Here is a 24,797-nt window from a genome sequence, read left to right on the forward strand (position 1 = left end):
AAAAAATAAGAGGTCTAAAAAAAACAATTGCATATCTGAATTCTATCAAAAATTTTACATCTACTACTTACTAAAAGAACCGGCTAGCTATCTTAAATAAAAAGTGAAAAAGTTGATACGCCTTCTTTTAATAAAATCACATACGTATAAACGTACAGGTCATTATCGTATAAAAGCGTTGCTCTTAAAATGAAATAGTATAACATGAAAGGCTTCTGTAAAAATAACAAAAATATTTGATTAATATGAAAATGGATTTGCAATAATAACTAAAAAGTTAACAACCAAAGAAAATTAAATCCACAGAGCACAATGCATGCTGTAAATTTGATGGGTTAACAACTCCGCCCTAAAATGTTTAATGGCAAATGGGCCACGTTTTCTAATTCGTTGGCTATTATTTTAATTAAATCTTGTTTTGGTAAAACAGAATAGTGGTCTCCAACTCTTTATTCCAATAATTTTTAACCAGAAAAGAGGTAATTTTGTTTATCATAATTGGAGTTGAATATCAATTTTCTTTTGTCTTAACCCTTAATTATAAAAAAAACTTGTTTTGTGACCTAAAAGAAGGTAACGAATAACGAAGGAACGGATAGAATGACAACTTGACAGAACCTAACTATGAAGATGCTTTGCTCTTTAGGTTGGTTTTCAATTCGGAAACATTGGATTATTGTAAAATATTAAAGTTTAATAGTTGACAATTTTATCACATATTTACAGACATACTCGTAATTTTTAAAATTAATTCCAATATGGCTTCGAAACCGATTAATATCCGCTGGATTAGAACCGTTTCTCAACCATACTGAAATATGCAAAAATAACCGATAAATTGTTTATTTAAAATTTTACTTTTAGAATGCAGTCAATCTATAACTACGCAGAGTCCGTCTGTCTGTCTAAGTGAAACGTCACTTCTAGTAGTTTGTTTTATTTTTAAGTAATCTTTTTTATGTTAATGTAATTTATCTATAAACAACACTTCTAGCATCTAGGGGCTTTGTATTCGACAGGACTTAACATTATACAGCCTAAAACCATAACTGTGATATGTAAAGCTTCTCAAAATGGAGATATTCATAAGTTCAGTGATTAGCGAGATCTTAAAGAACATACATAAAACCTTACTACTTTATACTTTTTCCCTCTAATGTTACGTAGTAAGTTTTAAGTAAGCTAAAGCTTTTAATTACTACTGAACTGATTCAGTTCTCCTTTTTATTGAAGCTTCACATAGGCTTTATTTATGCCTGCATATTTGAATAAAGAGCCCATAGAATGTCAAAATCAAAAAGTTTGAAATTGGCGTAAGGACTTTCTGATACCAATTATACAGTTGCTACACGTTCTAAATTGTACCTAACTATCATAGGAATCATCATGCATAGTTTGAAATCTTAAAATGATTAAATTAACGACTTAATGAGGTATTCTTTATGGACGAATGAACGCTGGGGCATGCCCTAATTATAGAGCAGCTTCGCTTTTTACAAAAATATATAATAAAATTAAACATGAAAAAACATTTACCAACCTTTTAAAGCAAACATCAAAATGCTAAGAACCGAATTCAAAAACGGATTCATTTTGTTATGAATTAAACTATTCTTGCTAAAAGTTTAGTTTTTCATTATTTTTAGATAATTAACTGTTTAAATTCACTTCTTTTTATTAATTTTTGTTTTTCTTAGGATAAAATCACATAATAAATGTTCTTTTGTCGCACTAAAGCTTAATGTATACTGAAGAATAATAATTTATTGCAGCGGGATCCCGGAAATTTTCCCCAAATTTTCTCGACGGACATAAAGATATCATAATTGGCCGACGCCCGGTTGCGTTCACCAGTGAATTTACGCACATGCCGTGACGGTACGGTAATTATATATATAAATTTTGCGCGAAATAAGCCGTGACAGTACAGTAATAAGCATGGCTAATAACGTGCCGGTACGACAATTTTATAAATAGCGGCGCGTCGTACTGTCACGGGGGGATAATTGCGAAAAAATCCGCGAGAGAAATTCTTGAAATTCCGGGAATCAAATTCCGTTCATTTGTTCTCCCACTCTCTTTTCCCCGCCCCCTTTTCCCTTTTTCTTTATTTAGTTGAGCTATTTAAAATAAAAAGGATTTTATTATTTAATCCTTCTCTTTATAGGAATAAACTTTTTCAAAATATTAATATGCAAAAGTTCTTATTAATCTTTCAATTAATCTTTCAATTTTTCATTTTACTCCCCGCAGAAAATTATAATATGAAAGATTTTATTGATAAGTTTCATCAATATTCAAGAGGATAAATTATTAATATGTCCGTTTGTACGACAGTCTAATTTGATTATTTTCTTTTTTTTTAATGTATTTTGTCATCCATGCTTGCATACAGTTTAAAATATCAAAATTAGCTTGGCTTGGCCATAACTTTTATTTTTCAAATTTTAAAATGTCCAAAAAATTTTAAACATATTTGAACATGATTTAAACGCGAAATTACATATAAATAGAAGAGATTACAGTGTAGAGTATTAATATTTATTCATAATGGAAATATTCACAAAAAATAATACTTTTTTTTTTGTTTAAATATAGGTTAAAAATAGGCTCCGCCCCTAGGTTTCTAGGGGAACATCAGTGAAGGAGGGGAGGTTAGAATATCGAACCCTCAATTTACATTATAGTTTTAAAAGAATATTTTTTTTCAGAAGCAATTTCTCATCGGGGGAGGGGGTACCTACTCTCCCGCAAAACAGTCACTAACTTTTCCTGGACCTATGGAAGTTTCACTTAATAGGAGAACCATAACCGTCCAATGGTTAGCAAGATCCTTCGGTACAAAAACACAGACAGACACACACACACATATATCCTGTTACTTATAGATAAGGATTGTGCCTTCACCCCTAGCTTAAATGTCCACAACAGAGAAACTTAATATATTATATACTTTTTTGACCAGTAGGTACTTGCCCTTAAAAACAGAGGTAGATTTAAAACTTCTCAAATAGATATAGACCTTTTTATTCTTTAAACTAGCGGATACGCCCCCTAGAGACCTCTAGTGGAACTTTAAATGTTTGTTTTTTATTTCAAACACCTAATGTGAGAAATAATTGTCTATGTTGCGTTCAAGTCTCTACGAAAAGCGAAAATATTTTTAATTTTTTTATTTTTTCTCTTGGGAGGTTGGTTGTACCCTCCTCAAAATAGTTATAAACCTTCCCGGGACCTATGAGAAGCTACCCTTCAAAGGAGAACCCGATCCGTTCAATGGTAAGCGAGATCCTTCGGTACAGACAAACAGACAGAGAAACAAACAAACAGACATCTTGTTACTTTTTTATAAGAATTTCAGTCATATTTCACATTAGGAGGGGAAAATACGAAGCCAAGAACGTAGTTTACGATTTTCTTAGTAGAGGAATTATATTTTTCTTTTCTCTCTTTCTATTTGAGACAAATATAAGTATAGCATTTCACAATATTTGAAAAAAGGAAAAAGTATATTCTTTAGTAAAAAGTAGTATGTTTTTTTTTTGGATTTTTCTTCTTTGAGTGTAACCTTTTTTAAGGCAGATTTTCAGGCGAGATGCTACATCGTGACATTGTGCCTAAATGTCTTAGGAATTACGAGGCAATTAATACACCAAGAAAAATTCCATTCTTTCTCATCATAATAATTGCATGTTGACAACTCCCTGCATCCATGATTGTAGAATATCTGTGTTTTATGTCATACTATTCCACACGACTGTAAATTCATAGATCTTTTAGATATAGATTATCAGTTACATCTATTTTAAGTTTCTTGAACTCATAGAGAATCAAAGCTGACAGGATCATAGGCGTCCAAGGGGGGGGGGGGTGCCCCCAAAATTTTTTTCATTTTACCCCCCCCCATTTAAAATTTCCCCTACCCTGGGGGTGCCGTAGGCACCCCCAACTATTTTGGAGGAGGTATTTACCCCCCCCAAACAATTTTGGGGGGGTAAATACCCCCCCAAAATAAAAAAACCTCTGATAAAAAAATTTTTTGCGCCTGGGGGTAAATTTTGGGGGGGGGGGGATAAACTAAATTTACCCCTGCCAACAGATTTCAGGGGGGGTAATTACCCCCCCCCCCCAAACAAATTTTACCCCCGGGGTAAAAATTTTGGGGGCGGGTAAAAATACCTAAATACAGGCTGGCTGGGTCTGTCCAGGAGGATACAAGCTAGCAGAACAATTATAATACCTGGAGGTTCATACCATACAGTCTGCAAGGATAATAACTTGAGGATTAAGGCTGGCTCGATCATCTCTAATGGATACCAGCAGGTAGGATCATACCTGGAGAATACAATCTGGTAGGATCATACCTCGAGGATACCGGCTGACAGTCATACCTGGAGGTTACAGGCTTTGCATTTTATAACAAGAGGATACAGTCTGGCATAATCATACCTGGTAGAATCATACCTTGAGGACGACACAGGCAGGCAAGATCATACCTGGAGGATACAGTCTTGCAGGATCATACCTGAAGGATACAGGCTGGCAGGATCATACCTGGAGAATCTAAGCCGGTGGGATTGTGCCTGGAGGATATAAATTGGTAGGGTCTTTCATGGAGGTTATAGACTGGTAGGGTTATATCTGGAGGATACAGGATGGATGGGTTATACTTGGAGGATATAGGCCGGTAGGATCTTACCTGGAGGATACAGGATTGCTGCATCATACCTGGAGGATACTGGATGGCAGGATAATACCTGGAGGATCATACATGAAAGATCATACATAGAGGACCATACCTGAAGGATACTACATAAAGGATCATATACAGATGATCATATCTGTAGGATACAGGCTGGCAGCTTAATACCTGGAGGATACAGGCTAGCGTGATCATACATGAAGTTTATAGGCTGGCAGGATCATACCTGTAGGATACAAGCTGGCAGCATCATACCTGGAGGATACAGGCTACCATAATCATACCTGGAGGTTACGGGCTGGATCATGCCTAGAGGATACAAATTAGTAGGGTCATTCATGGAGGTTATAGACTGGCAGAATCATTCCTGAAGGATACAGGCTGGCAGCATCATACATGGAGGATTCAAGCTAGCAAAAAGATTACATTCCTTTTGTTTGACTAGTGTTGATAAAACACCCGTCATTTAGAGCCTCTCGCAATGACATGAAATATGTGTGTAAAAAAAATAATATGTTTTAAAATGGGATTCTATATCTATATTTTCTTTGTTAATGATACGACGAATGATATGTGAATTATTTTTCTACATTTCCCCCTATTTTACCCTGTCTAAAAAATATTCTAGTCTACAAGAGAAGGAGGGGACATTGGACTGTAAATTACAATGGTACCTAATGTTTGATAACCACATTGTGATTTTCGTTAGCTTAAAGGGTGTTCTTATTGAATTATAAATAGTTAGTTGGTGCATTATTTGCCAAATGTACCACTTTTCTGCACTACCTCTCCGATTTTGTTAATACTCTATATTTTGGTCCGTTGGGTCATTCAAGGATGCTGGATGGCCAAAAAAAAGTTTCAGAGTCCCTGGATGTCTAAATATCTAGCTATCTATGAAGGTAGGTAACAAAAATGTAAAAAACACCCATTTTTTCACAATTTTAAAAATTAATTTTTTCATCAATCTTACATCCAATTTATACATTTTATACACCAAAATGATCGTTTATTCATGTAAAAAGCGCACATAATGCTATTTTGGCCAAAACTCTAATTTTACAGGGTGTCCAACAAAAAGTGTATTTTGGATATCTAGCGTAATACCCAAAATACCTGTCCGAAAAAAATCATTTTTTTTGGCTTAAATCCTGTGTTTTATCTGTGTGCATATGTGGTATATAACGGTTCGGACCACCCGGGACTATAAGGTTGTCAAATTTTACTTTGGGACACCCTGTAAATGTGATTTTTGCGTCTGTAGAGCTAAAACTTGGTCCAAATTGGCTATTTTTTTCAAATTACTCTAATATTTGTCTTAGTATGTTTGGCCATAGTGTTTTCTAACCAGATCAATAATTTCATATTTTTTGGACACCCTGTATTTTCAAAAAAAGAGAAAATTTTTTTTGTTTTTTTTAAAATTTTTTTTCTATTTTTAAGTTACTTAAAACTGTCATATAGATACAGATTTTGACTAATAACAATAATATTTGCCTATTTTACAATTTTTTACACTTTTGGGACACCCTGTGCATGTTTTTGAAAAATGATGGTTTTTGCCCATTTTTTGGGGGAAGGAGTCGTTTTAGGGCCATAGACTATTTCTTCATTTTTGTAGAACTTTTGAAGACACATCATTTGTTATTTATGCAAAAACCTCAAAAACCGAACCGTTTTGCCGTTATTCACCGCCAAAGGCGGAATTTTTTTTACGTTTTTGCCATTCCGGAGGTTGTAATGGGCATTTGTGGTAAGAAAACGTTGATTTATCAAGATCCCTCTTAAATACTTTTATTTAGGTAATTTAATTTACTAAATTTCATATTAAGTAAAATTTTTTGTGCAGCTAACTGTTTTTTGTTGAGATGGATTTCAATTGTTAAAACAAGAAAATTAAGTGAATATAACATAAATAATTGCTATAACATAAGTGATAAAAGAAACATAAATCATGTGCATTTGAAATTCCTTTTGACAAAAATCGGTTGGATATACAAAAAAATTTACTTCACATGAAATTTAGTAAATTAAAATGCCTAAATAAAAGTATTTCACAGTTATCTTGATAAATCAACGTCTTCTTACCACAAATGCCCATTAGAACCTCGGGAACGGCAAAAAACGTAAAAAATGATGCCTTTGGCGGTGAATAACGGCAAAACGGTTCGGTTTTTGCGGTTTTTGCATAAATAACAAATGATGTGTCTTCAAAAGTTCCACAAAAATGAAGAAATAGTCTATGACCCTAAAACGACTCCTTCCCCCCAAAAATGGGCAAAGACCATCATTTTTCAAAAACATGCACAAGGTGTCCCAAAAGTGTAAAAAATTGTAAAATAGGCAAATATTATTGTTATTAGTCAAAATCTGTATCTATATGACAGTTTTAAGTAACTTAAAAATAGAAAAAAAATTTTAAAAAACCAAAAATTTTTTTTCTCTTTTTTTGAAAATACAGGGTGTCCAAAAAATATGAAATTATTGATCTGGTTAGAAAACACTATGGCCAAACATACTAAGACACATATTAGAGTAATTTGAAAAAAATAGCCAATTTGGACCAAGTTTTAGCTCTACAGACGCAAAAATCACATTTACAGGGTGTCCCAAAGTAAAATTTGACAACCTTATAGTCCCGGTTGGTCCAAACCGTTATATACCACATATGCACACAGATAAAACACAGGATTTAAGCCAAAAAAAATGATTTTTTTCGGACAGGTATTTTAAGTATTACGCTAGATATCCAAAATACACTTTTTGTTGGACACCCTGTAAAATTAGAGTTTTGGCCAAAATAGCATTATGTGCGCTTTTTACATGAATAAACGATCATTTTGGTGTATAAAATGTATAGATTGGATGTAAGATTGATGAAAAAATTAATTTTTAAAATTGTGAAAAAATGGGTGTTTTTACATTTTTGTTACCTACCTTCATAGATAGCTATTTATCTAGACATCCAGGGACTCTGAAACTTTTTTTTGGCCATCCAGCATCCTTGAATGACCCAACGGACCAAAATATAGAGTATTAACAAAATCGGAGAGGTAGTGCAGAAAAGTGGTACATTTGGCAAATAATGCACCAGTTCTAAAAGGCAAACTTCTTTATGCCTACCTAATGTTTTTTTTTAAATACCTGAATATGCTTTATATTAAATTTCGTACCCCAAAGCTTCCAAAAACAAAGATGACAACATCCATAAAAGCAAAGCTCTGAAACGGTAAGACAAACGAACATTAACACTTGTAGAGTGTCAGAACTGAATAATTAGAATACAAATGTATAAAAATCAAAACAAAATTGTAAGTAAATTTGTTGAAAAATTGCTTACATAAGTTTAATGTTTAAGGACATACTTGCAGTTTTATGACTTGATTATAGAGATAGTTCGCTTATAACATTGTACATTGTTGTCTTATGAATTAGTATTTAAAAAATCAGAACAATCAAATGGAATCTAAAATGTATCTAAATCTACTACAGGAATCACCATAATGAAATCGATTGGACTGGACATTTCTAACATGCATAAATTAACGAAAAGAGCTAACCGTTACGGACGTACGGACAGACCCTAATTATAGAAATGCTTCGCGTTTAAAAATCCCCTAAAATTGATGTCATTTTAATTACTTCCTACAAACAGAAGAAGATTTCTTTTATATTTTAATGAATCAATTCAGCCAAAAGATTTTAGTGTCTTCATCATACTGCAATATTTCTATTGGTTTGATTTAAATTCTTTGACAAAAAATTAAAATCAAATTACAATATATTGAGGTCTAAAAAGTATTACCTAAGAATAGATAGACCTTCATGTATAGTAAAATATGTAAGATACATTTAAAAATGATTACATGGAAAAAATGCCTGAAAATTCTAAAATTTCAGACATGATATCCCCTTTTTAACTTTTTAATTGATAGTTAATCAGTTGAGGTAATAAAAAAATACTGCACCTACTCATTTACTCAATTTTAATTACTGTTTATCAAGATTTTAAAAATTGGCATATTAACAAGTTTAAAGAATAAAATAATAAGCTCATCGTTAGTGATTTATTAACAAAATATTTGATTACATATCAATCATAAATAATATTAGTTTTTTATTGCTGCACTTTTTAAAACACTAGCAGCTACGCCCCTAGAGGCCTCTAAGGGCATTTGAGGAGCGGGAGAACCATATCGGTTCATCAGTTAGCGAGAACCTTCGGTAAAGACGGACAAACATCCTGTTACTTTTTTATAAGGACTGCTTATAGTATAATTACTTCATTATATATTCTTTTGATTTATAAACCTTTTATGTTTTAAGTTTTTTTCCTTAAAAATTAATTAAAATCCTTAACTGTAAAAGAATGGAAACTTTTTAACTGAGTGAAACTTGTTGGCGTGCTCCTCAAATTAATTAACTATCTATCTATCCAGAAAAAGTATTTAATATCTACCTAAATTAAAACTACATAAGGTTATTTAGTGGATGAAATTAAAATCTAATTTTAAAAATCTTTTACATTAAAAGTATAAGAAGCCTTGGAGTGTGTGATTTGTGACGTCATAAAAATACGTCTAAAAAGGAGGGTTTGGAGAAGTGGGAAAGGAAACCCCTAAAAAGAAATGGATGATAGAGGTATTTTTATGACGTCACACATGACACTTTCTAGCGCTTTAAAGGATAAGCTTGTAGACAACCATTACAAAGCTTCCCTGGAAAGAAAAATTTGGTAGTTTTCCTTTTAAGTTTTTTGCTATATTATTAGAAATCTTCAAAAATTTTAAATCTATGATAAAAGATGAGAATAAATTGAAAATAATTATAGGGTCTTTAATATCAAAATAATTTTAATACAGTTTAGACATATATTTGATTTGCTATAACCATTGTTTTTACTAAGGAAAGACAGACAAACCGACAATAAATGTTTCTAAAAGTATTTTAATTCTTAATTTTAATTACAGATAATTAATTTTCCAATATGGCTTCGAAACCATTTAATATCCGCTGGATTAGAACCGTTTTGTCAGCCATACTGAAAAATCATATATAGCATTGTATTACAGAACTTGGTACTGATATTAATCTTGTATTTTTTATTTTAATATCCGCGAAAAACTGTCTTTAAATGATGCATAAATAACTATTCTCTATCATGTTTTAAAATCAAGAGCAAAAAGAGCAATATCGACTCGCAGCGTATATTGGAGTGCGAATGCAAGTTTCCACAAACTTGATGTACGTGCCATGGAGTCGGCATTCATCTACTTGTAATGTAGCTACGCTATTACTCTGCTTTTACGTAAGTCCGACATTAGTGACATAGAAATTCGAATATCTAACATATGAAAAGAAAACTATTGCTGTAAATTGTTAACTGGAAAGAAAGGTAACAGGGTGTTTGCCCTAAAGATCTCACAAATCTTTTAAATCCCCCAAAAAAAGAATTATCTATTTTGGACAAGGGTAACTTGAACCTCCTCATCCAATAAAAAAATTAAACTATCCTAAATAAAATATTATTACTTTTTATCAAAATGTGATCTATCGACCAACCCGCAACACTCCCCCTGTACTTATGGTCTTATCCGCCATTTGATTTTTTTAGAATGGCTGAATGTCAAAATCTTTTTGGAGCCTGTGCAGTTTTATCTTCCTTGTTTTTTTTCTCTCAATATTTGAATGCACTTAAAAATTCCTTCATTTTTTCGGCTCCATTCAAGCACGTTTGCAGATAATGAATTTAGCAATGTCAAAAATATGTTGCAAACATTTAAAACGTGCAAAAAAAATTTTGGAAGATTTTTTAAACCGAATATTTTCAATTTATGTCTTGTCTATCGATTTATTTAACATTTAGGGGGGAGGGTGGAGTGCCTTCATTACTCCCACTACATTATATGCTGGGGTTAAACAACCCTCTTTCCCCCCCCCCTACCCCCGGTTTCTCATAATCAGACGTTAAAACTGATATAAATAAGTTTCATTAATGATTAATTATATTGAAATAAATTAATTAATTACACAATTTCATGTAAATTATGTTTATTTACATCTTTTAATTATTTAATTATTGTAATCAGATTTTATCTGTATCCTGTATTGTCATATGATTATAGGAATATCTCAATTTCAAATAAAAGCATGTGACTTTTTGACCAGGGAGGAAGAGGACATTGGAAAATAAGTTTATATACTCGTTCTCCTATTTGATAGTTTAAAACTGAAGATGTTTATTATTTTATCTTAATTTAATTGTCAAATGTGTATCTACTTAGGGGTAATTTTGATCATCATAATTGGAGGGATAGGGGCTGCTTTATTTTTTCGCCAATTTTCTCTTAAAGTTAATTCCAGCTTTTGGAGGTAGATGTTGTAGAAAAATAGCTTAAAACTATCTCTATAAAATAGCTTTCGGGCATTCTGAAACCTATATGAAGCTTATAAAATGATAAAATCATAGGATATAAGCTTTAAATATGAATTTTGATAAGTTTTTTTAAGGAGAAAGGAAACGTTGGGCTGTCTATTACACTAGTCAACAAAGTTTTATATTAACGTTAGATTGAGTAAAGTGATAACAAGGGTTTCAAATGGGAGTGAAAGGGGGACTGAAGGGAAGGGTGGAGGTGTAAGAGGGGAATAAAGGGTTATATCAGGAAAGAGGGGAGGGGGGGAGAGGGGAGTGAGTTAGTGTAACAAACAAAAGAAGAAGCCATCTGTAACCATTCTTATCACCAGTTATGTCAATCTCATCTATCTATCTATCTATTTCAAAACATATGTTCTATCTATCTATGTATTTTATTCTAAGCTTTAAGTTAGAAAAAAAAATCTCTTGACCACTGAGCATGAATTTTGTTATTACTTGGATGTTGCACCAGATTTTCATGTACTCTAATAAAGTGGTACTCGCAGCTGGCAAACATAACAATACCTCCAATCAACCCATTCTACCCCCTCCTCTCCTACTGGATGAACGAACTGACCAAAAAATGAGGTCCATATTAGCAAACTAAATTTACGACAAATTTTCCCCTGTCAATATATATCCACGTATTCTATATCCATTTTGGCAAATCACTTGTTTCGTCTGTCAGTCTGTAATGCTCTGCAGAACATAAAATGTTTTTAGGGTATATATGGATTTCTTATAACCTATTTTAGATAAAAGGCTGAAATTTTATTTGAAGATTTATATGACAATTGAGCATCTACTCCAAAACTCTTTATTCTCATGTTGGACTATTCTTCCATTTGTTTATTGTTATTTGTCTGTATTTCTTAGTACAATTAAAAAAAGCTTCGCTACTTAATCTTATAGATGTTGCCATCCTTGTTATTGAACTATCTATCTATGTAAGGACATCTGTAACTTTTGTTATCACTATAAAAGTCAATATGATCATATTGACAAAAGATTATCTAATATATTTATACTTGGTGTTATAACATTTCGAAAAATAATTCTCCATGAAAAATAGCACAACTATCATTAGTGATAAATAATAATAAAAATAAGTTATCCTTGAAAAAATATAAAATTTAAATCTGTGAAACTTTTTTTAAAAATCCCCTAATTATCAATTTGTGTTATAAAGAATATTGCTGTTTTATATTTCTATTTTTGTGTATTTCCTACTGCTGCTACTTTTGTAAACCTAGGCTTATAGGGATACAATGATTACTGATTAGAAAATGAGAGAAAAAAATAAATCTTCAAACAGAAAACAATTTATTTGTCAAAACTTCGTGCTCTTTATTGCAATATGCCCAAGAAGGAAGGGACTTTGGGCTGTAAACTCGCCACCTAAATTTTCAAATTCGTTGGCCTAAAAACTTTATTTATGTTTAATTTAGTTGTATAAACTAGCAGTGTCAAAATTTTCCCTATTCTTCTATAATATAATCTGAAGAAGGGGCAATTTGGTTGATTATTATTGGGGGCTTACATTTAGTTACCGTCCATTGTTTTATGCCCAGTCCCTATCTACCACTGAACTATTCCTGTAGAAAATGGATTAACTTTAAAGATAAGAAAGCAAGGGGGGAGTTTAATGCATTATTTTGTTCTTAAAGATCTCCTAAACGGGTAGACTATAATTTATTATTGTAATAGTTAAATTGACGTTGAGTTAAACAAGTAAATTTCAAGTTTACAAACAAAACAAGGAAGAACTGATTCTTATCAGCGTAGTCAGGTGGACATATTACAAGGGACATTAGAGTGTTCATTCAGTTCAACATATCAACATTTTTAACAAATTTCGTATTTGAAGTAAAAACCTAAATATTCTGTATGCTTTATCCTAAAGCTAGAAGGGATGGGGTAATTTATTGCATCGTATTATAGACAGCTTTCAGCGGATAATAAAATGAAAAATTATGAGATTAAAACTATTTTTGTTAGCCCCTAGAGGACAAAACTGATATTTTACTTATGATTTATCTTAATATTCGTGGAAAATTGCCTGTAATACAATGTCATTCAGGATTATTTAGTATGGCTGAGAACTAAAAACATTTTTCTGCGTGGTTTTGTATAAACTTATTGGCACACTTTGCCCCTTAACAATCAAAAAGTGAATCTCTATATCCAGGGAGGGAGAGGACATTGGGCTGTTTTTTACGCTAGTCCCCAAAGTTTTATATTAAAGTTTTCTTATTTGTTGCCCTAACAACTTTGGGGACTTTTATTAAATTTTGATTCATTGATGGTTGGTTCATTAAGTTGAGTGTCCAAACTTTTTAACCATTAATTTTGATTTTCAGAAGGGGTAATTTTGTGTATCATCATTGGGGATGTACATCAATTTACTTTATTGTCATTGTCTTATCCCTTTAGATCCCTGGAATCTATCTATCTATCTATTTATCTATCAGTAAAGTCAGGTGCATATAGGGGAGGGTAAATTGAACCAGCTGCCCATCGTTGATTTTTACATTAAGGATAAGAATTTAGGGATCTAAAGGGATAAGACAATGGCCAATAAATTCATATACATCCCCAATGATGATACATAAATGCGCCCTTTCTGTAGATTACAATGAGTGGTTGAACCGTTTGGACACTCAATTAAATTAACCAACCAATTTAAATTCAATAAAAGGTTGTTAAGCCAACGAATAAGAATACATAAATAAGACTTTTTGGACTAGTGTAATAAAAATCCCAGTGTCCCCTCCTTCCCTGATAAGGACAATATAATATAGTAAGCAACATTCATAGTTACCGTTACCGAAGCCCTGAAATTAAAAAACGACTACAGCTAAACATATGGAAGATCAAAGTGATTTATAGATGCCCTTTTGTCATGGAAATCTTTACACACCGAAATTGTATATAAATATCTTAAGTAGCATTAATAATCATATATTATAAAACTTATTATGCCTCTTAAAGATGCTTTGTTAATTAATTATGTAAATAGAAGTTAATGAGGTAAAATTATCAATTTGTTGTATTTTAGTTACGAGAGGCTACATTATAAACAAAATGTCACACCTTTCATCAGTCTCTTTTGTAAAGGAAAACTGAATATTTTCATAACTGATGTTAAATATAGATGTCAAATATTTTGTTTGAAGATTATCCATGTTGCAGAAACACCGTTCTCCAGCCAAATAAGTCATTATTGGTCATTTGAAATGTAATTAATTCATTAATCAAAATGGATAAGTGACTGGTCTAATAGCGTTGGAAATATAAAGTTATAAACACAACCCTGCAAAAAAAGTACAGAAAGCAATCATCAGACGAAAGGGTCTCCACCACTTGGGGCAGCTTACTGAATTTTTATAGTTGTTACAGGATGGGAGTGAGCATTGACAATAAATTATGCTGGTCCCCAAAGTTTTGCAATCATGTTCTCTCATTCTAGGGACCTAGAACTTGGCTATTTTTAATAAATCCTTGCCACCATTGATTTTAAATCTACCAAAGGGGTATTTTTGTTGATTGTAATTTAGTTGGTGCATCAATTTATCAAACAGTTTAGCTTCAAGTTAGAAATACCTAAATCAATTTGTTATTATTGAGTTCATAGAAGCTAATTACAGTTATATGACATATTTAATTAATCAATCAATATAGATATTTATCTATATTTTATATGTACTTATCATTCAATTAGCCAATTACAAATTTCTCGTGAAGATTCTTGTAACAATGAGGTATAATTCAGAAAACTCAGTAACTCTATAATAATTACCATGAATTCCATATGACCATAATGAGCATGTAAATTTGTAAATAAGACGTCGTTGTTTTCTAGGTTTTTGATACTATACTAAGAACTATACAATACGTGATTTTTTAGTATGGTTCATAACCGGTTATAATCCAGCGGCTATTTATCGTTTTTTTTAGCCATGTTTGAAAATATTTCCGAACTTTACGACAACAAAGCTCATAATTGGAGTAAACATACTAGAACATAAATAGATTATTATCATGATAATTGGTGTCTAACATCTAATGTGTACTAACAAGTATAATAGCATCCATAAATAGCAATGCACATACTTTTAAATCTAATTTACTATTGTGATTGGTCAAGGACAAACGGACTGACAAGTGTTAACAGTCTATCTCAGATAAAAGTCGAGCAAATCACATTCACAAAATTAAGGATGAACGGACAAAGTTAGTTAAAGAGTAACTTTACTAGTTACTACTAAATTCTATACTAGGAATAAAATTTCATAAATTGAAAAAAAACTTAGATGTCTAAAGGTTGGAGTAAAGAGGTGTTTACTCCAATCAAACTTTGAAATCCCTCATTTACCCCCTGAAAATTAAAAAGATACAGTATATTACCCCCCTCAAACTCAGCTTGAAACACCTCATTTTACTCCCTCAAAATTATAAGCTTTGATGTACCTGGACAATAATTATTTTTGGCTGTTCTTAGCTGCGCTACTCATGGACGTGATCTATTGATCTGCATACTAAATGAATTGTGTAACATGAACCTAACTAAACATAATATTCAATATTGGGGGTCAATATTTGTTCTTATTATCACTTGTCAATTGCTTTTTAGTTAGTTCATTATTTTTATAGAAAAGTAACAGGATGTGTGACTATCTTTATGTACCGAAGATTGTCAATGACCTCTTAACCTATATGGTTCTCCTTTACCATGTAGTTTCTCGATAGTCAAGGGAAGGTTTCTAATTATTTTTTTTTTTTGGGGGGGGGGAGGGCACCACCAGCATCCCAAGAGAAATCGCCCATAGAAAAAAATGCCCCCCCTTAAATATTTTTTAAAACTTTTTTTTCAGAATTAAAAAATCTATCTATCTATGAACCTAGTAATAGTGTCTAACTTTTTATCTTTGTGACGTAACAAAATCCGAAGGATGAGAGGGGAGGTGGGAAAGGAAACCCCAAAAAAGAAATGGATTTTTGTTACGTCACAAAGATAAAAAGTTAGACACTATTACTAGGTTCCTATTTATCTATCTATCTATCTATCTATCTATCTATCTGTCTATCTATCTATCTATCTATCTATCTATCTATCTATCTATCTATCTATCTATCTATCTATCTATCTATCTATCTATCTATTAGTATCTATCTATCTATCTATCTATCTATCTATCTATCTATCTATCTATCTATCTATCTATCTATCTATTTATCTATCTATCTATCTATCTATCTATCTATCTATTAGTATCTTTCTATCTATCTATCTATCTATCTATCTATCTATCTATCTATCTATCTATCTATCTATCTATCTATTTATCTATCTATCTATCTATCTATCTATCTATCTATCTATCTATATATCTATCTATCTATCTATCTATCTATCTATCTATCTATCTATCTATCTATCTATCTATCTATCTATCTATCTATCTATCTATCTATCTATCTATCTATTTATCTATCTATCTATCTATCTATCTATCTATCTATCTATCTATCTATCTATCTATCTATCTATCTATCTATCTATCTATCTATCTATCTATCTATCTATCTATCTATCTATCTATCTATCTATCTATCTATCTATCTATCTATCTATCTATCTATCTATCTATCTATCTATCTATCTATCTATCTATCTATCTATCTATCTATCTATCTATCTATCTATCTATTTATCTATCTATCTATCTATCTATCTATCTATCTATCTATCTATCTATTAGTATCTATCTATATATCTATCTATCTATCTATCTATCTATCTATCTATCTATCTATCTATCTATTTATCTATCTATCTATCTATCTATCTATCTATCTATCTATCTATCTATCTATCTATCTATCTATCTATCTATCTATCTATCTATCTATCTATCTATCTATCTATCTATCTATCTATCTATCTATCTATCTATCTATCTATCTATCTATCTATCTATCTATCTATTTATCTATCTATCTATCTATCTATCTATCTATTAGTATCTATCTATCTATCTATCTATCTATCTATCTATCTATCTATCTATCTATCTATCTATTTATCTATCTATCTATCTATCTATCTATCTATCTATCTATCTATCTATCTATCTATCTATCTATCTATCTATCTATCTATCTATCTATCTATCTATTTATCTATATATCTATTTATCTATCTATCTATCTATCTATCTATCTATCTATCTATCTATCTATCTATCTATCTATCTATCTATCTATCTATCTATCTATCTATCTATCTATCTATCTATCTATCTATCTATTAGTATCTATCTATCTATCTATCTATCTATCTATCTATCTATCTATCTATCTATCTATATATCTATCTATCTATCTATCTATCTATTTATCTATCTATCTATCTATCTATCTATCTATCTATCTATTAGTATCTATCTATCTATCTATCTATCTATCTATCTATCTATCTATCTATCTATCTATCTATCTATCTATCTATCTGTCTATCTATCTATCTATCTATCTATCTATCTATCTATCTATCTATCTATAGCTAGCAGTGTCACGGTCAGTGTGTAAGTATTGGCTGATGTGAGTATTTGGATCCACGAATGCCAAAGTTTTTCTTTCCCCCAAAATGTAAAAATTCACAATAGTCTCGAAAAATAAAAAGAGGAACTATGTAGTAGGAGAAATTGAAGTCTCAGAAATAAGGCCTTTAGTAAATACTAGCGGCTACGCACCTACAGACCTCTAGGGGCGCTTAAGGAACCCTCCACTTTACTTTATAGTTTAAAAAAGAAAAATTTTTTGTTGAAATTTAGAGTGTGTTATTTTTTTTTCAGGGGCAATTTCTTTTAGAAGGTTGGAGTCACCCTCCCCCAAAATAGAAGGAATATAGAAAAAGTTTAAAACATAAAGTGAAGTTTTATGTAGACTTGGAGGATTAGGATTTGCAGGATCCTACTTGGAACCGATTGATTTATATTTTTAATGCTTTAGCTAGTTCATAAAAATAATTTAGGAAGATTCAAAGTTGCATGTAATCTTTAGACTTATAGCAATCTATATTTTACATACAGATAACTGGATATATAAAAAACATATTTTAGAACTAAGCTTTTATCCTCTTATTGCCCATAGTGTTTGAGAAATATATGTATGAAGAAACTACTACATTGACATCAACTTTTGAGACTGTTCTATCAAACAAGCCAACCTACAGAAAAAGTTTCAGCATAGAATAAAATACAATCTTTAAATAATCAAATCAAAACTGATTTATTTCATTATAAAATTATCTAAACTGCATGGATATTGCCAGCTTTACTTTTGTAATGGTTAACCCAAGAGTTCTTAAGGGAAAAGACAATACAAGATAAATTGATGCAAATATATCCAATGAAGAGAAACAGTCTTACCTCTTCTTTAAAGTTTATACACTGACATTTTGAATTAACCAAATAATATTTAAGCCAACCTATAAGAAAAGGTGTTTATAAAACTTTGGGTACCAGCATAATTTACATCCAATTATCTCCTCCCCCCCCCCCACCCTATTGGTTGAAGTGTAGCCTAATATCTAATATACTATCAGGTAGAGGGACAAAGTGGCTCAAAAATCAGCCATGGGACGTCATAGAAATAAGTGATTATAAATCTCTTTTTTTAGTTTTTATCATCTTCCTCATTTTTATGACGTCACATGGCTGATTTATGAGTCCCTCTATTTAATCATGTTAGCAAATTTTTTTGCAGAATTGCAAAAACAATAATTTTTGGGTGGGCAATCTTTTTTTCCTTCTCTCCTCTTCCTTTTCTTATCCCTTTCTAATCAGGGATAAGACAATGATTGATAAATTGATGTACATCCCCATTGATGATACACAAATTTATCCCTTCTCTAGATTACAATTAGTGGTTAAAACGTTTGGACACTCAACTTAATGAACCCGCCTATCAAAATTTAAGAAAAGTTTCCAAAGTTGTTAGGCCAACGATTAAAAAATGTTATTTTAAAACTTTGGGGACTAGTGTAATGATCAGCCCAATTTCCCCTCCCTCCCTGCTTTCTAATTCTCTTTCCAACTATTTTTGTCGGGGCAAATTTACATATTGTACATATTTTGCAATATGGCCATGAAGTTACCAAGACATTTAGAGATAGATAGATAGAGAAAGATATATGTCAGAGAGAGAGGGGACAATGGGATGTGTTTATTGCACCAGTCACAAAAGTTTTACAATAACGTTTTCTTATTCGTTGGCTTAACAACTCTGGAGAGTTGGTTTATTAAGTTGAACGTTTAAATGTTTAAACCACTAATTTTAATCCACAGAAGGGGAAATTTTATGTGTCATCATTAGGGATATAAATAAATTTTTCTGTCATTGTCTTATCCCTTCAGATCTCTGGCAATATGGCCATGAAGTTAGCAAGACATTTAGAGATAGATAATATAGATAGAGAAATAGAAAGACATATGGAAGATAAAATGTACAAATGAATTAAAAATTTAAGTATGCAAAAAATATAATAACATAGAATTGATGTGCTGAATTCTTTTCCTATTTTAATAAAAGATTAAAAATGATAGAACCATTTCATCATATCATGAGAAAGAACCTATTTGAAAGATATCCTATAACTCCTATGATAGTAAGTTTTTTTTTCTGTCTTAAGCTAAAGATCTTGGAAACTGCTGGTACGCGTACTTTTAAGGGAAGCTTTTCATATGTCATTGGGGGTTTTAGGCTATTTTTCTGACCTCCTTCGCCCTTCCTTAAAGGCTAAGGACGAAACAACTAGTGCATTTATAATACAAAGTAGAACGATGTCTATCTGTCTGTTTGTTTGGAGCGAAGGATCTCGCTAACCGCTGAACCGATCGGGTTCTCCTTTACAGGGCAGCATTGCATAGGTCCCGGGAAGCTTTATTTTTTTTTTTTTTGGGGGGGGGGGGGTAGGGGGTGGGACACCCCTATTCCCCCCAAAAATGAAAAATTACCCCCCTAAAATTTTTTTTGTTCTTTTTTTAAACTAAAATTAAAATATTGGGGTCGACTACACCCCCGCCCAAACCCCCCCCCCCCCCCAAATAAATTTTTTATAAAAAAATTTCTTTAAATCTAATATACGAAAAATTGGTTAGATCAAACCTCTTGGGGCAAAGCCCCTAGAGGCTAGGGGCGAAGCCTCTAGTATATATATAAGCAGATAGATTTATATAATAAAGATTCAAAGATTGCAACACATATTTTTTTGGGGAAATTTGTATTTGCCAAAAATGACGACACGCTTGGTGCCTCATATTACTTACATATGGTTATAAGAATGTATAATACTGGCACTGGCTCTAGCATCTTGGGGACCCTTTTTATATTATACTCTACATGAGATTATAACTCTACTTTTACTAATAATGTCACGCACCTGACATTACAGCATTTGGAACATTTTAAAGTTATGGTCAGGTTTTGTTCCCATACATAATAGTGAAAAAACTGCCAGACTGTCAGTATTTGCTATATATTCTTTTATTAACTTACTTTAGTAGAGTCCTAAGGACATACAGATTGTCCGTAGGCATGCGTTTTCCCAAGACATTTCTTTCAGGGGGGAGGGGACATTGGGCTGTTTGTTATACTTTTCTCCAAAGTTTTATTATAAGATTTCTTATTCGTTGGCTGTACAACATTGGGAACTCTCTTTAAATTCTTATTGGATAGTTTATTAAGGCGAGTCTCCAAGTGTTTCAACAGAAGAGATATATCTGTGCGTTAAGATATATAAGTTTTCCGGAATTTTAAAGTTAGGGGGAGATTTGAAATCTGCATCAAATTTTGAGGATTTTTTATAAAATTCGTTTTTTCTATAATTCTTTATCTAAAAGCGGAAATGCAATTTAAGTTAATTAATTTTGGCATCTGTGATTGGTAGATTTAAAAAATCTGCGCTTTGATTGGATGGCGTACATCATTCAACCAATTAGAGCGCACGTAGTTTAAAATCCACCTATCCTATTGGTCTAAATTAATTAACTTAAAATGCATTTCGCTTTTAGATAAAGAATTATACAAAAACGAATTCTATAGAAAATCCTTAAAATTTGATGCAGATTTCAAATCTCCCCCTAACATTAAAATTCCGGAAAACTTATATATCTTACTGTGCATGATCATTAGGGATATACATCAATTTATCGAATAATTGTCTTATCCCTTTAGATTCTTGTATTACTTTATACTACAAGTGAATAACATCTACGAACATTTATAGAAATGTATGGCGTGCAAGCTTGTTTATTTGGGGGGGGGGGTGTAAAAATTCAAAATGTTGGGGGTGGTACTCTATAATATCATATAGGCAAGGACGTCCAAGCTTTTTAATTTTTTTTTGGGGGGGGGGAAGGGGGGGGGTAAAATTCAAAAATTAAATTTTTTTTTTGGGGGGGGGATAATCACCCCTTTACCTACTTACCCCCCATTGGACTTCCTTGATGTATTCACTTTCTCACATGTATTAAACCACGTCAATATTGGATAATATTAAAACAGCATAAATTGCCAGCTCCCCTTTACCTAAATCTCATCATTAAAACATGGATCAAAACATCTATGAAAGTAAAGCTCTTAAATGGCAGGAAAAATAACCGTTAACACTTGTTGAGTATTATAATCCTATTATATAAAGTAGTAATTTTTTTTGTCTCTAGCGAAGGATCTCGTTAACTGATAAACCAATATGGTTCTCCTGTTCAGTTAAGCTTCTTATAAGTCCAGAGAAGGTTTTAAAATATGGTTAGGTAAGGTATCTTTACCCCCTAACAAAAATGACCCATCCAAAACTTTTTCTTTTTAAAAATAAAAAAAGGGGGAGAGTTAAACTTTCCCCTCTTCCCTACCTTAATTGCCCCTAGAGGCTTCTAGTACTAGAGGCTACGCCCCTTGATACATCTAGGGGCCTTTGTGGAGGGAGAGTTGCATCCCAAAACCTATTTTTTTAAAGTAAAAAGAAAATTTTTGGGTTGGAAAGGAGGGGGGGGGGTAGAACCGCCCATCCCCATTTTTTATTTTAGTTTTTAAAGAAATTTAATAATTTTTTTTGTGGGGGGTTAATTTTTTGGGGCGATTTCTCTTGGGAGGATGGTGATACCCTCCCCCAAAATAGTTATAAACCTTCCCGGGACCTATGAGATGCTACCCTGTAAAGGAGAACCGGATCGGTTCAACTGTAAGCGAGATCCTGCGGTACAGACAGACACACAGACAAACACACATCCTATTACTTTATAGTATGGGTTTACACATACAAATACATGTATTTATTGCAAGAAGACTTCTTTAACAAAGGCATACTTACATTTGTAGAAGTTTATTATAGAAAAGCGTTTCTTATAATAATGTACTTTGTTGCTCTAGAAATCATTATCCCAAAAACAAGATGAATAGGATAATCATATAATCTCAAACTTTGTTGTCAAAAAGTTTTAGGGACGTGCGGACTTTCAAGAAATGTATATAAATTTTCTCAATTGTACCTATCCGTTACAGAAATCACCTTATTGGGCAGTTGGCTTATCCAGTAAGAAGTAAGGGGATGGGGTAAAGGTGATTGCAGGTGGATATTGATATCTTTATCCAGCTGTTAGTATCATTTTATTAGAGTACATGAAAATCTGGTACAACGTAATAATATATTGATTATTGGTTGACTTAGTGATCACAATTCAAGATTAAATAGTATACATGGCCACGTGTATGAGATAGATTCATCATGGAGTAAGGGAGGGGACAATGGGCAATTAATTCAATTTAAGAGTTTTCAAAGAAAGGCTATGAAATCCTGATTAATTTAGAAAATTTGGAGTAAATTGTAAAGGGGGTGTGAATTAAATTTAATAAACTATGCTCTAAGAAAAAGGTTCCAAGAAAAAAAGCAATCATTTGAAAAGTAGATTACCAGTATATCAGACTGGCATAACCATTATGTAATTAATTACTAGAAAAATCTCCCTGAAACTCTCCAGATGACAGGGATCCCTTGCCCCTACCTCCATTCTCCCTTTCCATATTGTCTGCTTTAAAGAGGGAGGTGGGGGAGAGGGGATAGAAATAGAGTATCGGAAGGGGGCCGTGTATTCTTAACTTTTATATTTAAACTACTCTCTGTCTGCTATATTCGGCATTTCTTGCGCTACTACCCAAACTCAGAAACTACTAAATTCTTGCACATTCCCTTTAAGCCAGTACCCAAAGTCTGAGACTCCTAAAAATTGAATATTCGATCCATTGTCCCCTCTCTTACTCCCTGTAGATTCATACATAGAACAAGGATGACAACATCCATAAAAGCGAAGCTCTGAAACGGTAGGACAAATGAACATTAACACTTGAGTAGAGTGTCAGAACTGAATAATCAAAATATAAATGTATTGAAGTCGTATAAAACATAATTGTAAGTAGATCTGTTGAAAAACTGCTTAAATATAGGATATTGTTTAAGGACATACTTACATTTTTAAGACTTGATGATAGAGATGCTTCCCTTATAACAATGTACTTTGTTGTCCTAGTAATCAGTATTCCAAAAATCAGACCAAACGGATAATTTTATCACATAAAAAATTGTTGTTAAATTAGTTAAAAAGCAACATGTTTAAAATGGACGTACAAATTTACAGATTTATAGTTATGGTTAGATAGAAAGGTTGATAGATGGATAGAAGAAAAATAGGTAGACAGATAAATAGATAGATGGATAGATAGAATGCTGATTATACAGAATAAATAGATAGATAGATAATGAAAAGTAAAGAAATATTACTGCATAGGTCACGTGCTAAGTGCTCTACTGGATATTACCATTGTTATTATGGACAATAATAATGGTTTTATTATTACTTGGATATTACACCAGATTATCATGTACTCTAATAAAGTGATACTTCCCATCCACGCACTTTACCCCATCCCATACCTTCCTAATGGATGAACGAACTTCCTAATAAATGATGACCATTTTAGCAACCTAAACTGACGACAATAATTCCCCTGTCATAATATTCACATATACTATATCCATTGTTATTATGAACAATAATATTCATGTAAATTGATCCATTTCTAAAAATATCCCAAATACGAGTGCATCCTCAATATCCTAAAGTTATAAGATTCTTAAGGTCTGTAGCTTGAGATTTCTACAACTACATAACCGATTGAGTTCTCCATTTTAGGAAAGCTTCACATAGGTCCCGGGACGATTTTAGGCTATTTTCTTTAAGCCTTGGGGTGGTTTTAGCATACTTTTCTGCCGTCTTCTTACCCCCTTGAATACAGTGTCCCTAAAGGCTAGGGGGCCAGTAGGTAGTAGGTCAGAATGTACTAAAATCCCTAGAACTGGTGGAGATACAGTGTTATGGTTTTTCGGAAAGATTATTATTAGTCTAAAGAAGCTATAATATGGGAGTTAATACTCTGAATCTTTTAAAAATAGCATAGCTACTCTGTTATTTAAGAATGTCCGTTTCTCTACATTGGGATATTATGAGTCTAACAGAGTAACAACCAGTATAACTGAGAAAAAATAATAAAGTAAGAAATAATCTTTTTCTAAATTAAAAAAAAAAATAATAATTTAAAGTACATTTAAAACGTTTCATC

General features: G+C 32.0%; 2 protein-coding genes across 3 annotated transcripts in view; both read right to left on the minus strand.

Annotated features, from left to right (window-relative positions):
- LOC145328082 (cell adhesion molecule 4-like) overlaps positions 1 to 1,750 on the minus strand; it is a 92,992-nt gene extending 91,242 nt beyond the window's left edge. Inside the window, exon 1 of the mRNA XM_080171645.1 lies at positions 1,541 to 1,750. Within this exon, the coding sequence (XP_080027771.1) occupies positions 1,541 to 1,592 (52 nt within the window). The 5' untranslated portion in view covers positions 1,593 to 1,750. The remainder of the gene's footprint in view (positions 1 to 1,540) is intronic.
- The window catches only part of LOC145328087 (uncharacterized), a 633,740-nt gene that overhangs the window by 320,615 nt on the left and 288,328 nt on the right, over positions 1 to 24,797 (minus strand). The window lies entirely within an intron of this gene.

The sequence above is a fragment of the Acartia tonsa genome, chromosome 9 (assembly GCF_053477335.1).
Source record: "Acartia tonsa isolate MP-2025a chromosome 9, ASM5347733v1, whole genome shotgun sequence".
Classification (NCBI taxonomy): domain Eukaryota; kingdom Metazoa; phylum Arthropoda; class Copepoda; order Calanoida; family Acartiidae; genus Acartia; species Acartia tonsa.